The 17,447-nt window shown below is 43.3% G+C and overlaps 2 protein-coding genes across 4 annotated transcripts in view; both read right to left on the bottom strand.

Annotated features, from left to right (window-relative positions):
* Positions 1 to 11,418, bottom strand: part of LOC110289184 (solute carrier family 22 member 21) — a 29,919-nt gene extending 18,501 nt beyond the window's left edge. The window contains exons 1-2 of one of the 2 annotated variants that reach the window (XM_085830013.1): positions 10,546 to 11,418; positions 408 to 511 (exon numbers count right to left, since the gene is read on the bottom strand). In XM_085830013.1, coding sequence (XP_085686139.1) covers positions 408 to 511; positions 10,546 to 10,938 — 497 coding nt within the window. In that variant the 5' untranslated portion in view covers positions 10,939 to 11,418. The remainder of the gene's footprint in view (positions 1 to 407; positions 512 to 10,545) is intronic. The other variant, XM_085830014.1, reaches the window with a different exon arrangement.
* Positions 11,419 to 14,203: 2,785 nt separating this feature from the next.
* Slc22a4 (solute carrier family 22 member 4) overlaps positions 14,204 to 17,447 on the bottom strand; it is a 46,082-nt gene continuing 42,838 nt past the window's right edge. For both annotated transcript variants that reach the window (XM_021177068.3, XM_085830015.1), the window contains exon 10: positions 14,204 to 14,761. In XM_021177068.3, coding sequence (XP_021032727.1) covers positions 14,686 to 14,761 — 76 coding nt within the window. In that variant the 3' untranslated portion in view covers positions 14,204 to 14,685. The remainder of the gene's footprint in view (positions 14,762 to 17,447) is intronic.

Genomic DNA, 17,447 nt, shown 5'->3' with positions numbered 1-17,447 from the left:
TTACCCAGAGAGTAAACTGGTCTTCTTTCAAATACAGAAGTGGCTACCATGGGATTGCCTAATGTACAATACAGTGCATTCATACATCTGTAGTGTCAATGTCTCTCTTCCTCAGGGATAGGAGAATGGTAATAATCTCCTAGGGAAAATGATGCAAACTAGTATAGAAGTGAATCATGACAAAATAACTCGTCATTGGACCATGGGTACACATGGCTTGACTGACTCGGGTTCCTTTGTTCAGTGAGGATTAGTAAATAATGGTGGGAGGTCATTGGCCCATTTTACTTGTCATGGAAAATCTATGCTAGACATAGATACTGCTCCTTCTGAAACAAATGGTCCTGGGCTAAGAGAACATGATCATTTGAAATCAAGTCCAGGTATATAAGTGCTGGACACCTTACCTGTCTGAGAGCTGTCCCGAAATGAAGGAGCCTAAGAGCACACCCACGTAAAAGAAGGAGGTGGTGAGTGGGGCTTTCCAGTCATCCTTACACACCAGGTTCCACTGTAGGAGGAGCAAAGGGATGCATCATGTTCTGACTACAGGAGCTCACTGATCTAGCAATGACTCACCTGGGCAGCAATGCAGAGAAAACAGGTGGCTCTCCCTCTCCCTCTTGTCTTTCATAGAATAGGCTCCCATGTCTCGGTTCAATTCAAGGAGTGGGAGAGGAGCAAGCAACAGCACTCTACCAAGCCAGACATTGATCTCTGGTCAGCAATGTTTTTTGTGCATGCTTCTAAGGATGCCAAGGGCTGTGGAAGAGGCAAGGTACTTTTGCAAGGAGTCTAAGAGGCAAAGCATCCAGCAAAAGATAGAGGCCAAAGGGCTGACAGTATTCTCTCTAGACCTGCTCCATCAGTTCTGCTTGGGCTCCTATCAAGGAAATGGCCCTTCAGTCCCTGTGGTATTCTAAACTGGAACATCTGATATCATACTCCAATAGGACTAAACCCAGTATGCCTTGGAGCTGTGGACTGGGACTCTGGAAGCTGGGTGTTAAGTGCTACTTTAGTGTTAACTGGTTTTCTAACTTCACCTAAGGCTCTGCTCATCACACCAAACAGTGCCTTAATTTCCTTGCCTAGAAAACAGAAACTGGGGCAGGAAATAGGCTTCTCTGTTTGCATTTCCACCATTCAAAGTGTGGTTTCACTACAGTTACCACAACCAGGAAGTGATCTGTGCAGGGAAGAGTGGGGTACACAGGGAAACAGTGACACTTAGGTATTTAGATGTCTCAACCCAATATGGAGCTGGAAGACTAGTAGACAGTCCAAACAGGGACTTCAGTGGTTCCCAGAAAGATATTGCTTGATCAGAGACTGTGTATAGAAGACTTTCCAGACCTTGGCAGAAGCCATGCATGGAATGTTGTGGGAAGGAAGCTTCCTGGAGATGGCCTACTGTTTTGCATGGTTGCAATGGGTACACTCTGGAGAGGCATGAACCCCCAGAGACTTCATTCCAGGACTGCTTATTGCTGCAGACATGCCTTTCCTTCCAATATTACATAGCCTAATGATTCCTAGGTAGTAGCCCATTCTATTGGGCAAATTTACTGCAGATCAACATGAAGATGAACATTCATTGAATTAGTGATGCTTAGATGTATTAATGACTTTATAGAATTCCTGATTTGGTTCAAACAATTTTAGCAAGTTAGAATAATTGGTAGAAAGTTTAAGGAGATGGTTTCAGTAACTTTCCAGAAAGATATAATAAAGTTAGGATCAAGAATAGAATGTGTCCGTCCTCGAAGAATAGTAGGTAAAGACTGCACAAAAAAGATTACAGTGAGTTTTCATGTACTACAAGCATGTAAATTGCACTAGGAAGAAGAATAGGCTTGGAACAAATTAGTGATCAAGGAAAAATATTCATTTTAGGTCAGGTCCAAGGTTGAGGCCATAGGTGTGCACAATGATAAAGTAAGGCCATGTAAAACTATTGCTTTGAACTTATAATGAGCTTTAGAATGAAACACTGCTTTGACCTTATACTCAGTGTCCTGCTGTAACTCCCTCTGTGTAACATTTTATCTATGAGGTAATTGTTCTTACTTAGAAGACTTTTGTCTAAAAATCTATAAAAGGCTGAAAGCAAAAACACAAGAGGAGTGTATCTCTTTTCTGCTTCATCCAGTGTGAGTCTCTCTGTGTGTGTGTGAGTGTGTGTGTGTGTTCTTTCTTTTTCTTTCTCTCTGGCTCACGAAGAGTTAATGAACTCAGAGCCTCCAGCCTCATGCCTGGCCAGCGAGTGGCCCCTGAGTTAAAGAGTAAAGAGCCCAAGTAATTAAACTTCTTTTCCTAATTCCCTACTGTTATCAGCAGGAGTCAATTGCCAGAAGCCATTAGCCTAGGCTTCAGAACAGTAAGCAAGAATTAATTGGCAGAAGTCATCAGTTCTGGCCCCCAAATAGTAAGAGGGAGTTAATTGCCAGAAGCCATCATCATCTTTTACCTCTCCCCACTCCCCAACGCTACATCCTACCTTAGTTTACCTGGGTGTCAAAGGTGATCTTTGACAAGACCTCACATGTACAGCCTCCCTCATCCTACTTCTCCTGGCATCAGACTATTGTATGCCTTCCAAAGAGCCTGCTGCCTCCCAGGATTCAACACAGTCAGGGGGTGTGCTGCTTTCATAAAGAATCACTTCCACACTGGTGGCAGAAAAATTGGGCCTCTCTGCTGTCCTGGGCTTATCAGTACCACACCAGGGTGTGGAGGGCAACCTAGAGGCTTGACATAGAGAATCTCCATTGCTGCCTCAGGAATACTACTAGCTTTGAATTAACATTTACTTAGATGGGCTAAGTTGGGTGGTGATCCTCAAAGGAGGGAATAATTGGGGTTATTTGATCCCCAAGTCAAAGAGGAAACAGTCAAAATGGACACAGAGACAAGCAGGAGTCAAGTATTCTGAACATCTGGATCTAGATGCTCTCGCTCCTCTAGGCTCCACCTGCCTTGGTGGTGCCAGCACCCAGATATCTGGTAGGTGGACAAATGTTACCATCCATACATGGCTGCTAAAGCCAATTCTGGGAATGATTGAGGCCATAAAGCTGAAGGAAACAACGATGGCAGACAGCTTCTGAACTTCTGTAAAGCCAGATCATAGACAATGATAATGCTGTCATTCTTAAGTATGATGAAATGTATTACTTTTGCTAAAACAAAGATGATATGCAGGATAAATTGCTGTAAGCTGTTTATCAACATGTCCCATGTGATGGTTGGGAACTGATATATCCAAGGTAGCCAAGAAATTCACTCAGAGGGCTGGGTTGTAGCTGAGTTGGTAGAGTGCCTGCCTAGCATACATGAAATCCTTGCTTCAATCCTCAGTACTGTATGTGGTTCATCCCTGAAGTGGAAACTTAAGGGTTCTTTGGAAAGTTGGTTGGATCGTGTTTTGCTGGGCATGAATACATGAAGGAATACTTCCTTAAAGTGGACATAGGTGTGAAAAGATAAGGCTGACTTATGAAGGAACGTTTTGTTGAAGCAGACACAGGAGAGAGAAGAGAGGATGTTCTGCTAAAGCAAGCACATGAAAGGACATGTGATGAAGGATTCTTTGCTAATGACACGCATGTATTACATTGCGTAGCTGAGTTGCATTTGTGGGGACACCAGAGAGCAATGCACCAAAACACTTCTGGTGGTGTACAGCAGTTTGTTGCTGCTTCTAAGGACTTGGGCTGATTGGATGCAAGTGCTCAGGCAAGACACATGCTTAGACAAGGCACCTACTGAGGCAAGATACTTGCTGAGGCAAGGCTGGTTGAGCATGCAATGTTTGGAGCATATAAATAGGACTTGATGGAGTGACAGAGATAAAGCTTGGCTTATTGGTATAGCTAGCTGTGCAATGCCTGTGGGTCTTGCGTTTTCACTAATCTTCACTTCCTGAGGGAGACACAGCCTAGAACTTCTCCTGATATTCCTGTTGGTCCCTTCTGCTGACTTGAGCAGAGGCTGAGGCTCTCTGCTAGGTCTCTGCTAGGTCATGTCACCACTGTTGCTAACCTAGTTCTACCAAACTGGACTGCTGGTGTATCCATGATGTGTTTGAGAGTGGATCAAGCTGCTGCCGCCTGCTAACCTGTGAACTGAACTGCTGATTTCCAGACAACACAGATGGGAGTTGCTCCAAAGAACCTTCCTAAACAGGTCCAATTCCCCAATATCCTTTCTTTCCCACTACTTCTGGAGGGTGGTGGGTTACAAGGAAGGCTAAAGCACTTAAGAACCATCATTAAAAACAGGATTTGAAAAAAAATTAAAGTTACAATCCCAGTTCTTGGGAAGAAGGATCAGTATGTCAATCAATATTCAAGGTCTGGTGCATACTATGGAGGAGTTGTTGCAGTGGGTAAGTGAGCTTCCTGGAGATGTCCCACCGTTCTGTACAGCTGCAATGGTTGAACTGTGGGGAGGCACAGCTCTAGGAGCTTCGTCCCTGGATTGCTTTTTGCTACCAATGTGCCTTCTCATGTTTGTCATTGCTATATTCCTCATACATCTGGCACAGGGAGACCCTTACTGCCTATAGCCCGGTGTGATTACTTCCTGGGTGATAGCCCACTCTGTTGGGCAAGTTTCCTGCAAATCAACATAAAGATGAACTTTCTTGACATAATGCTGTTTAAATCAATTAATGATTTTGTGGAATTCCTGATTTGATTTAAATAGTTTTAGGAAGTTAGATAATTGATAGAAAGTTTAAGGAGATGGTTTAAGTTGTTTTGCCAGAAAGATATAATACATTAAGAGTAGAATGTGGCCTCTTCCCTTGTAGAATAGTGAAGGCTACATATGTTAGTAAAGGAGTACTGTGAGCTTTTTTTATATGTTACAAGCATGCAATTGTACTAGAGAAAAAAGTAGGCTTGGGATCAGTTAAATGATCAAAGAAAACATTTCATTCTGAGTTGGGTCTGAGTTTCTGGATATTGTGATCTATAGATATGGCCACAGGTTTTGCTGCATACCATGAAAAGACAGGGTTATGAATTAAGAGTAAATAATTCTATTATAAGTATAAGAATAGAGGGTAGATGGTTAGCCAGTTTAGTTGAACAAGGCTTCAAAAATAAGATGTAAGATAGATGAAGATCTATTTCTTGGTAAATACAAATTGTCATCAGCTAAGCAGATGAAAATACAAATCATAGCATAATGAAAAATACATTTAGTTCAACCTCAAAAGTCCCATAGTCTATAAAAGTCTCAACAATATTAAAAGTTCAGGGCTGGAGAGATGGCTTAGTGGTTAAGAGCATCGACTGTTCTTCCAAAGGTCCTGAATTCAAATCCCAGCAACCACATGGTGGCTCACAACCATCCTAATAAGATCTGACTCCCTCTTCTAGAATGTCTGAAGACAGCTACAGTGCACTTACATATAATAAATAAAATCTTTAAAAAAATTAAAAGTTCAAAGTCTCTTCTGAGATTCATCTAATCACGTAACTGTACTCCCCTCAAAACTTAAAAAGCAGATTACATACTTCCAACATCACAGGATATACATTATCATTCCAAAATGTCTTGGTAGGAATACTGGACCAAAGTAGGACCAAAAAACCTGCTGGGCAAGCTACAAACTCTGCATCTCCATGTCTGATATTAAAGTGCTTTCATATTTCCAACTCCTTTCATCTTTGTTGACTGTAACAAACTTCCTTCCCTTGGGTTGGTTCCACTTCTTTAGCAGTTTTTCTCTCAGCAGATATCCCATGGCTCTGACATCTCTAGCATCTTGGGGTATACAAGGCAACTTAAACTTTATATCTTCTTGTTCCAATGTATAGGATCCAACCCATGATCTGAGATCCTCCAAAGGGCTTGGGTCATATCTCCAGCTCTGACCTCTGTAGCACTCTAGGCTCTGGTTGACTCCACTCCACTGCCACTACTTTTCCTGGTAGTCATCCCATGGTACTGGCATCTTCAATATGCTAGGGTCTTCTGCTGCAACCAGGTTTCACCAATAGCCTCTCATAGGCTCTCTTCATGGTGCCAAGCCTCAACTCCTTTGCATGATCCCTTTATTCCTGGGCTGTCAACTGCAACTGAGGCTGCACCTTCACCAATGACTTTTCCAGGCCTCTCACGGTGCTAAGCCTCAGCTGCTCTCCATGACCCTTCATGCCTTCAAAACCAGTACCATCTGGGTGATTCTTACACATTACCGAGTCCAGCCGAATCATGAGGTACAACCTTAGCTACTTCTGGAACACACCTCCTTTATGCTCTCAGAAAACCCTTCCCAGAAGATTTTTTACCTCAGTGATACTGGTCTCTTCTTCTCTCACCATTTTGTGTCTTAAAGGTTTCATGAAGGGCTTGTCTTTTGGGCCTTCCATTGTGGAGGATTAGGTTTTACACACTGTACCCACTCTAGCATTGCAGTTTCCCTGAGCCTTAAAATCCCTTCATCTACGCTAAGCCAAGGAATATGAGGCACCTCCAACTCCTTTTCAGTAGGCCATCTTTTGAGAAATGCTTCAGCCAACCATTCAAACAAACTTCTGACCCCCTTTTAGTAACTTGTGAACTTCCAGATTAAACCTAGAATCTCCACTCAGAGGGCCCATATCAATAAACATAGCTTGATCTAGTTTTATGTTTCTTCCACCATTATCCTATGTCCTTAAAATCCAGTCTCACACATATTCCCCAGATTTCTGCTGGAATGAATTAGCAAACTCTTTATTCTCCTTAGTAGTGTAGCACACTTCCTCATGGACTAGACTTTCTAACCTTCCCTCTAGGGGCCTGCCTTGCCTTGAGTCTGGTTATAGGTCTAGTGGAAACTATTGGTGGGCCTTGAAGAACAGTAGTATTGTCTTGCTTGGCATTTTCTTCAGAGAAAGTCACTGCTGGTTTATCAAACAATGAAGGATTAATTTTCTCAGGTGAAAAAGGCAATATTTCAAGGGGGTGGGGCTCTGGGTACTACTTCCTCAGGTGAGGTGAGAGTCCCCTTGAGAATCTGAGGATTTAAAGTTCTCAGCCTTATTAGGGTCTTCCCACACATCCCCACCTCAAGTCATTTTTTGACAATTAATGCCCTTACTTTAACTTCTGAGGCTGTCTGAGGCTGAAACTTGAATTTTTGCTGTAATTCAGCCAAGTACTTTGGTTTGATTTTTCTGCAACATGAGTTCTATGGCTGCTGAAGAGAAGATTCTCTCCAGGGGTACCTTGGAAACCTTTAGATTGTTTTTCACATCTGGAGCCCAGTCAATGTTATCATACAGCTCATTGCTTTCCATTACCAATTTATCCATAGATGCTAAGAGCAACAAGCCAGCAAAATCATTTTCCTTATTTTCCCCCAAACTGTAGAAATTTTTGTATACCATGTCACCTAATCCATTGCCAGTCACAATTGATGGATCAAGATAATCAAAGGCATTTACTTCTTTAAGTTTGGAATATAGTTTCCACCATGGCCTTCAATATTCTCCAAGCTCCCAGTGTCTGGAGAGGTTTCAGTACTTGAAGGCACTCATACATTAGAAGGTGCTGACAAATTATTACGTCAATTCCAGATCCTTAAAAGATTCATCCTTATATTTCTGCTCCTCTAGAACCATTCCAGGTACCAACTTCTGTATTAGTCAGAGTTCTCTAGAGTTATAGTATGGAATGTCTCTATATATTAAGGGAAATTACTGGAATAACTTTCAGTCAGTAGTTCAACTAAGCCACCAATAGGCAGCTGTGAATGAGAAGTCCAAGAGTGAATGTTAAGTCCAAGAATCTAGTAGTTACTCAGTCCCATGAGGCTGGGTGTTTCAGCTGGTCTTCTGTATAAACTGGGATCCTGAAGAAGTTAAGTTCTAAACAGACTCGCTGGCAAGTAAGTGTAAGCAGATGAAGAATAACAAACACTTCCTTTTTCCATTGTCTTTATGTAGGCCCCCAGCAAAAGGTATGGCCCAGATTAAAGGTGTGTACCGCCAGGCCTGGATTTGGAACTTGCTCTGTCCCAGGCTGGTCTTGAATTCAGAGATCTGTTTGCCACTGTCTCCTAGGATTAAAGGCATTTACTATCTTGCCTAAGCCTAAACTTTTCATGGCCACAGTGCCTCAAGATCTGCATCACAGATGTACCCTCCATTTCTGAATTGTAGTTTATTCCAGATGTAGTCAAGTTGACATCCAGGGATAGCTATCACATAGTGGAATATGGTGGTTTCAATATGCTTGGCTCATGGGAAGTGGCACTATTAGGAGATATGGCCTTGTTGAAGTAGGCGTGGCCTTGTTAAAGGAAGTGTGTCACTGTGGGGGTGGACTTTGAGGTCCTATGCTCAAGTTCCACCCAGTGTGAAAGAGTCTCCTTCTGGCTGCCTCTGGATCAAGATATAACACTCTCAGCTCCTCCTCCAACACCTTGTCTACTTGCTTGCTGCCGTGCTTCCTGCCATGATGATAATGGACTGAACCTCTGAAACTGTAAGTCAGTTCCAATTAAATGCTGTCCTTTAAAAGAGTTGCCTTGGTCATAGTGTCTCTTTACAGCAATGAAATCCCAACTAAGACAATAAGCTTACCCATGAACCTAGTATTCCTGTACTCATCTGACCACTGAGCTATACAACTAAAGCACTTGAAGCCCAAACCATCAATGCTTCTATTTGGTGAGCAGATGGGTGTAATTGGCCACGAGTCAAGCTTCATGGCTGGAGAGCTGTAAGAGGAAAACCAAACTTTGAGTATCTAGAACAGCTATGACCAGAGGTCTACACTTCTTTCTAGTTAGAAATGTGTTCAACTAGGGTTCTCTGGGCTCAAGAGTATATTAATATAGCTGTCAAGTATTTTCAAACTGTTCATCTCATTTCTGTCTCAATCAAACTGTTAAGCTTTCTTTCAGAGGATACCATGCCCTCTTTTGGCTTCCACAGGTACTACATTCATGTGCTATTTCAAATACATGTATGCAAAACACTCACACATGTAAAAATAAATCTTTAAAAAAAAAAAAAAACAACTTAAGCTGGGCGTGGTGGCACTTGGGAGGCAGAGGCAGGTGGATTTCTGAGTTCAAGGCCAGCCTGGTCTACAGAGTGAGTTTCAGGACAGCCAGGACTACACAGAGAAACCCTGTCTCGAAAAAACAAAACCAAAAACAACCCCCACCCCCCAAACAAAACAAAACAAAACAACAACAAAAAAACTTGTTGAGGTTGTTTAAAAGAGAAAGAATCATACCTTTTATTTATCATTTAATTCATATGTTAGTGTGATGCTTGTCTATGCATATGTGTATAGACATGAATGTCTACATAGAGACTAGAGGAATACAGTGGGTGTTCTGCTTTATTCGTTTGAGACATGGTCTCTCACTGAACTGTGTTGCTGTGTCTGGCTTTTCTTTCCATGTTTTTACAAAATATTATTTTTAAAAATGTGTGTATGAGTATTTGTCTATGTGAGTGCATGCTACATGTCCTGAGCAGAAGACGGTGCTGGATTATCTGACTGGAGTTACAGGTGGTAGAAAGCTGCCTGATGTGGGTTCTAGAAACTGAACTCAGGTCCTCTATATGAGAACCTCTTTAATTCTTTCCTTCATTTTTTTCCCAAAGGGCTTGTATCTAAAATTAAGTCTTTCTTTATGATTGAGCAGTAAGCATTCTTACCCACTGAATTATCTCTCTAGCTCCAAAAAGTACCTCTTGACCTCATACATAATGAGGATTATTTTTCTATTATGGGGATAGAGGAGTGGGTACAAACCCCAGGAAATTACATCTGGTGCCCAAGTCACCAAACACATCCACATGCACCATTAACAGCATGTCATATCCCCAGCTGAGTGACTGAGAAATGTCAAAGTCACCCAAGAATAAAGTGTGAGGGAATGAGGAATTAGTTTTCCATCGCTCTTCAGAGTAACCTTACATGCCTTACCTAACCTCTCCAGTGATCTTGTCCCAGAATACTGTGGAAAAGACTCCATACCAACAAGTCACCCTGGATAGATCTGCAGACACATGGGTCCTTAAGAAGTAAAAATCCATCGCGGGCAAATGGAAAACAGTTTCTCCTGGGGCATGGCAAGGCAAGACTTCATTTTGGGGTGAGGATAGGTGAGGGAAGGAAGAATAACTCCAGAAAGGGTAGAGAGTTTGGAACACACGTTTCTTTAACTTTAAAAAGTTCTGCAAAGAGTCTTTCCTTTCTGAACAGAGGCTAAAACGGTGGCCTCTTCTCTGGAGCAAGTCTGCATCTGGCCCCTCTGAATCACATCACTACCTCGAGAAAGTCCCACCACTCAGGGTGTCAGGGCATCCCCTAGGGGCAGAACCTTCTGGACTCTATCTTCAATGGGACCCTATGGACGGATGGTCTGCCTGACACTTGTACTCTGAGGGACGTACTATGGCTAGAAGTCATCTCATAAAATGTTCCTAGAGGATGCTCATCACCAGGGAGCTTGTGCGTTAAACGAAGGAACGACCATTGCCTGAGATGTCACCAGACCCTGACAGGGGGGCTGTCACCTACCTCTGTCACGATGGTGGACAGGAAGACGTCCTTGTCGTACTCCCAGCCATCCAGGCAGTTCTCCTGCTCCAGCTGCTCCAGGTCCACGTCCCGTCCCGGTTCCAGGCCCAGCTCAGAGAAGTTGGCGATGGTGGCCAGTCGGTAGCGGCGGCATTTCTGGGGCACCTCTGATCCGTCCTTCGTCTCCATCGGGATACTGTGGTTGCGCCACGCGCTGCTCAGGTTCACGGTGTCTGGTATCCGGCATCGGTGCTCCGGGATTGCCGTCAGGAACACGGCTGACAACCCAGTAAAGCCATTGGGGATGATGCTGGCGCTGAGCAGGAAGAAGATGAGGCGCTGGAAGGGCCCCCACTCGCCCAGGAAGGCGGTCACCTCGTCGTAGTCAACCATAGAGTCGGCAGCCCACGGCGTCCCGCCCGGAATCCGAGGGTACTCGGGCGCAGTGGGCGGTGCACGGTTTGTCCGTGCACGCGGAGCACCAGTCACTCGTCGAAGAGGAGTTCGGGAAAGCGTCGGGAGACGTTTTCCACACGGAGCAGCTCGTGAGTTCCTCCCGCCGCCTCAGACCCCGCCAGCGCCAGAGACACCGAGGACGTGAGGCCATGATGGACTCCGCGCGGAGTCTGCCTAGACTGCAAGGCCGGCCGTGCAGTCCTGAGGCGAACCGTGGGGTGGGCGCGGCAGGAGTCTGAGTGATCCGTAGTGGGCACTGGACGCGCCTGTACGTGAGGCGGGTCTGGTCCGGGCCTCGGAGCTGGCTGGACTGTGCGGAAGCGGGATGGAGCCTGGCTTCAGAACTGCGCGGGTGTGAGGGAGCCTAGGAGTCCCTTGCCTACTACTCCGAGCTGTTCGCTGAGGAAAGCCCAGAGGTGAAGTCCCTCCGGGTCCGAGAGCTAGCGAGTCAGGCTGGGGGCGGGGCCGCTGTAGTCCCCGCCCCGAAGCTGCTGCTAGAGGGAGGGACGGGTCTTCTCAAGCCACACCCCCGAGCAGGTCTCCAGGGCTCCTTTGGGGGAAGTGGTGACCAAGCTGGGTGTTGACTTGGAGAAAGGCATAGATAGGATTTCGGTATGAAACACCATCTCAACTTTTTGTTATGGGTCAGAAAGGGATTGTATCCCGCCAAAAGACTGCTCCTTCAATGGACCTGAATTCAATTCCCAGCACGCATTGGAGGCTTACAACCTTCTGTAACTCCAGTTTGGGGGGGGGGCACTAATCCCCTTTTCTGGTCCCCTGTCACATGTAGTGCACAGACATACATGCAATCAAAACGCCCACTCACATAAGGTCATATTATAATAATCATTAAAAGATTGAGACAAAATTTGAGGCTGTGGTTATGAGGCTGTAGGCAATGAATTTCAATTTCTAGGCTCTGTTCTGTGCTTTATGTTTTTAAAGATTAAGAAACCATTCAGTCATTCATCAAATTGACTTAAGCAAATATAAAACTTTAACTTTAAGATTAAGGATCTTAGCCTACGATTATACCCTCAAATTAGTTATTTTTACAGTTAATTCAGGAGCTGACTGGTGATCTACATAGTTAGTTCCAGGCCAGTCAGGACTACACAGTGAAACCCTGTCTTAAAACAAACACAGAGCCTTACAATGAAATCCATTGTTCTGTGCAAATAATATTTCCTAAAATTAAAAAGATAAGGTATAAAATAGTAACTGTGTAATTCTAAAGTAATATTGTCAAATGAAATGAGAAGTTACATTTATAATTTTATTTATTTATTTATTTATTTATTGAGATGGGGCCTACTGTATTTCCCTGGCTTTACCTGCAACTTTGGTCACAAATGACCACCTGCCTCATCTTCTCTAGTAGCAGGGACAACAGGTGTGTACAGCAGATGCACATTATCATTAAAATTGTCTTGGTAGCTGTTGTATTCGTAACTTTTCTGGTTACAGAGATAAAAGCAACTTAAGGGAGAAGAGGTTTGGGCTTGTGTTTAGAGGGTGGAGTCACTCCGGGAAGGCCCGGTGGCAGGAGTCTGCTTGTCACAGTCGCCTCAGTCAGGAAGCCAGGAGAGAGAAATGGTGGCGCTCAGCTTGCTTTCTCTCCTCTTACATAGTCCTGGACCCCAGGCCATGGAACTGATGCTGCCTCAGACTCTGAGGGTCACTCTTCCCGCTCCAACTAACGAGATCTAGAAGCTTCCTCACAGACACCTAGAGGGTTCTCTCTTAGGTGATCCTAGACCCTGTCAAGTTGACAACAATAATTGTCACAGCCATATTAATAAAATGGCCAGATTTAGTAAATAAAAAATGTCTGTGGTCAGATTCAAGTTTTGCATAAAGAACTAACAATCTGAATTATAGTTATGTATTGGCATATGCAGGGACATGTGAGGTTGAGATGCAAGTGGCTACCCTGTGTTCTTCCTCCCTGGCAGTGCTCATAGTAGAAGCCTTTAGAGCTGGGGTGTGGCCTCACATGCACCAGGCCTTGGATTGGATCCCAGTTGTGTAAGAAAAGCTTTTCCTTAAAGAGTATGGAATTAATTGTAAGACTATGTTATTGTTTTATTATGAACTTGGCATGGAAAGTATTGAAATGCATTTGATTCTTATTAAAAATCACTAATCCCCGTCTTTCATATTAAGTCTGGGGACTTCGGTGTGTATCTTATAGGACGTTTCTGTTGAATCTAGTGAAACACACATTTAAATACTCAGCAGCTACTTCTAGGTAGTGGCTACCCTGCTGGGTGGTATTATTTTAAAGCCTTTAAAAATAAAATATAAATAAAATAAATCTTTTAAAAACTTGGGTTGTTACTAATAATTTGAACATTACATGATGTTCCTGTCTTAAGAAAGTGCATTCCAATGCTTCTTTGTCGTTTTCTCCCATGGGCTTTTCTCTTCCCTCCTTCCTTCCTTCCTTCCTTCCTTCCTTCCTTCCTTCCTTCCTTCCTTCCTTCCTTCCTTCCTTCTTTCTTTCTTTCTTTCTTTCTTTCTTTCTTTCTTCCTTTCTTTCTTTCTTCCTTCCTTTCTTTCTTTCTTCCTTTCTTCCCTTCTTCCCTTCTTCCTTCCTTCCTTTCTCTCTCTCTCTCTCTCTTTCTTTCTTTCTTTCTTTCTTTCTTTCTTTCTTTCTTTCTTTCTTTCTTTCTTTCTTTCTCGTTTTGAGGATTTAACCCAGGGCCTATGCGTGCTAGTTTGCTTTTTTAAAAAAATTAAAAAGTTATTATTATATTTAATAATTGTTAAATAATTAAATAATAATAATGAAGGAGGGTATATATTTATTCTCCATAGGTTTTGATATCACATCCCCATTCTCCGTCATCACTTTGCTAACTGAGCCATCGCCTCAGATCTGGAAAGAGTTCTTTGCCTGTTGGTGTTCTGCTTATGTGACCCAGTGTGAAGCCACTGTTGAGCAGGGTCTGCCGATCATCAGTGGACTAACAGCACATCTACTTGATGATGCTCTCAGACTTTCCAGCACAGGGTGGCAACTACCCATCAGAGACTCAGGACCTGCAGTCCAGATAACCATTTGGCTACAGCTCCATATGAGTTCAATTAAAAAAAACCTGCTCTTATTTTGAATGTGCTGGATCATCTCTATACTCACACACACACACACACACACACACACACACACACACAAGCACTGTTTACCATCTAATAGTTGTGATAATACAATGAATTTTATTTGGATAGCATTTATACGTTTAGAAATGTGTGTTAATCTTAATATGGAATTTGCCAGTCCTTGACTAACACATTTTCAAAAAAAAATTCTTATAAATCTATTTCATTGAATAGTTAGTAGTCAAGACTATTTAGAAATGTTTGTTCTTGAAAACAAGACCATCTGGAAGAGTGGCCCAGAATTCATGAGATATTGTGTATTTCTCCACAAGTCCAGTTTGGTGCTCATTGTTTCCATTAATCCCTTTCGGCAGAAAAGGCTTTTGTTTTGTTCTGTTGAGACAGGGTTGCTTGTGGTAAGACAGGCTGGTCTTACACTCCTGCTATAGCCAAGGATGACCTTGAACTCCTGATCTTCTGTCTCCACCCCAAGAGCGCTGGGATTGCAGGCTTGCTCTATCACACCCTGCTCATTGTATACATCTGTTTTTCAGTTTGCCAAGTGCCTTGGAAACCTCGTTAGAATGCAGTTATTAGAATCTTGGGGTTTTCTTCTCTGTCCATCGAGACTGTTGATTTTTTCCCACATCTGAACCTGAAAATAAAACAACCGCTGAAGAAAATTAAGCAGTTAGAACTCCCTTTCCCCAAACACCAAACTGACATCCAAAACCATGTCCCCATTCAACCAGTTAAAGACATGTGAACTCTAAAGAACCTCATGGGTGCAGACCTCGTATGTTATGATTTCAAGAGACTAATCAAGCTGCTTTGTTGATTAAACACAAAGCTTGAATTTAAGATCCAGTTTCCCTGGAGAAAGAATAGAGGGGTAACAGGAATTATGTCAATCATATTGATATGATTGATAGAGAAGAATTGTAATGATTAGACAGACTCTTTGTTGTTGTTGTTGTTCAAGACATGGTTTCTCTGTGTAGCTTTGACTGTTCTGGAACTCATTCTGCAGTCCAGACTGGCCTGAAAATCAGAGATTTGCCTGCCTCTGCCTCCTAATTGCTGGGATTAAAGGCTTGTGCCACCACCATTCAGTGATTAGATAAATTCTTATCAAACACAGGCACCTGTAAAATTCTGTGACAGATCAGTATCTATGCACCCAGACTTAGCCAGACTTATGGCCAGCCATGGCTTTTATCTAACAGAACCCCTGGAGCAGCCATGTGAAATATTCCCACGTAATAAATGGGAATATTGAGGGTCGAGGAAACCTAATTTCTCCAACTTTATGCTGTAGGTTTGAAATTTGAAGCCAGGCCAGTGCAGCTCAGAATCTCAATTTCTTCATCATGCCACTGAGTTTTTAAACCTGTCAGACAGGCTGCCACAGAAGGATGGTTGGCCTTTGCCTCTGGGTCCTGGTTCAGAACTCCTAATTCTCTTGTAGTTTCCTGGGTGATAGAGGGCAAAGTGTTGTTTTTGGTTCTCTGAGGTGGCTCTTAGCTAGCTCAAGCATGGGGACTGGTTTCCAGAAGGAAGAAGCCTTCATCTAGGGGCACAGAGCTTTTTGGCTCTGCTCTCCCAGCCTCTGCAGAGAGCAGGATAGGGCTAGAGTTAATGACCAATCAACCCCACAGGATGGAGAATCTGCAAACAGTGCGGTTTGAATCTTCTAACGTCTCACTGTCAGGAGAGTAGTGCACCCCAACCCACAGGAGCAGATACCCCACACTTAGGGTCCTTCCAGCACACATCTGTCCATGTCCTCCCTAAGACAGTGCTGACGGCAAGGGAAGTGTTTCCCTAGGGTCTGGGGGGACTTTCTACCAAATGACTGAACACATGGATGGGAGCTGTGGGGACCCCAGACTTTGTAGTCAGGCAAGACAGGAGTGAGAGAGACTTGTGACTGAAAGGTATGGGATTGGGTCCTTATGCCAGTGGGGTCTGATGATAACTGTAGTGGCAGAATTGAACCAGATCGTAGGACACTCAGAAAGGTCTCAGAGAGAGAGAAACACATGAATCGCATAGTCCCCAAAAGACAATCTGGATTTTAAAATTTGTGTGCATGCATGTGCATGTAGGTACATGTTTGGTGTCATTTGTTGCTGCTCTTCAGCTTCGTTTTTGAGGCAGTGTCTCTCTCTGACCATGGAGCTCACTGATTTGATCAGATAGGCTGGGCAGCAAGTCCCAGGGTTAGCCTGCCACTGCTTTCCTGATGCTGGGATTATAGATGAAATACTGGATAGTACATGGATGTTCGGGAACCATAGCATTAAATAAGCTTTCTGTATAAGCTGCTCTTTGTCATGACATTTAATCAGAGCAACAGAAAAGTATTTCATACAGAGGATAGCTTGAGGAGATCAGCTCTTTCCTTCCTCTCTGTGGGCTCAAGGAATGGAACTCATGTGCCCAGACTTGGCGGTAAGTGTCCTTACCTACTGAGCACCTCACGGGATCCTGTATTTACTTACACGGATGGATGAGTAGTTTGTTTTTCATGCATATGTTGCATACCTACTTTTTATCTTCTTTAAGTAAATTTTCCTTTCCTTTCCCCACAGATTGCAGGAACTTGGTGTATCAGCCTTGTCCACGTTGGTGCTGCAGACATTTCCCTTGTTGACTTTGACTTTGATTTTTTTAGTTGGTCGGTTTGTTTGGGACTGGTTCTCACTATATAGGATGGCCTTGAGCCTTCTATCGTATGGTATGTATACCTTTCCGTGCTCAGTTCATGTTAAAAAAAAATCTTGTTCTTGTAGACTCATGATTTCATGTTTTTAGTCCTACTTTTTCTCTCTAGAATCTACCTTGATGTGTTTGGAAGGATTCTACTGTTTCTTTATTCAAAAACATCTAGTTGAATGTTCCAACAGCTTTTTACTGAGTTCTCCCATTGATTATTTTTACATGTGTATGTATGTGTGTATGTATGTGTGTATGTATGTATGTGTGTATGTATGTGTGTATGTATGTGTGTATGTATGTATGTGTGTATGTATGTGTGGGTGTGTATGTGTGTATGTGTGCATGCATGGATGAATGGATGAATTGACATTGAGGGTTCATTATGTGACTCAGGCTGGTCTTGAACTCCTGTACTCATGTGACCCTCCTGTCTTATCTTGTCTTGGAGCTTGGGCTACAGGTGTGTGCCCTGCTCTTCCCAATGGATTTTAAGTTGATACATTTTGTTTTTGCTTTTTAAAATCATATTCTGAATTCTCTGCTTTTCTTGGGCTTCATGCTCAACTCTGTCTTGCTCCACCATGGCTTTCTGTCCCTACACTGTGGCTGTGGCGCTCTAA

Source organism: Mus caroli, unplaced genomic scaffold (genome assembly GCF_978045245.1).
Source record: "Mus caroli unplaced genomic scaffold, Mus_caroli_1 scaffold_13, whole genome shotgun sequence".
NCBI lineage: Eukaryota > Metazoa > Chordata > Mammalia > Rodentia > Muridae > Mus > Mus caroli.
This window is presented reverse-complemented; position numbering and strand designations above follow the sequence as displayed.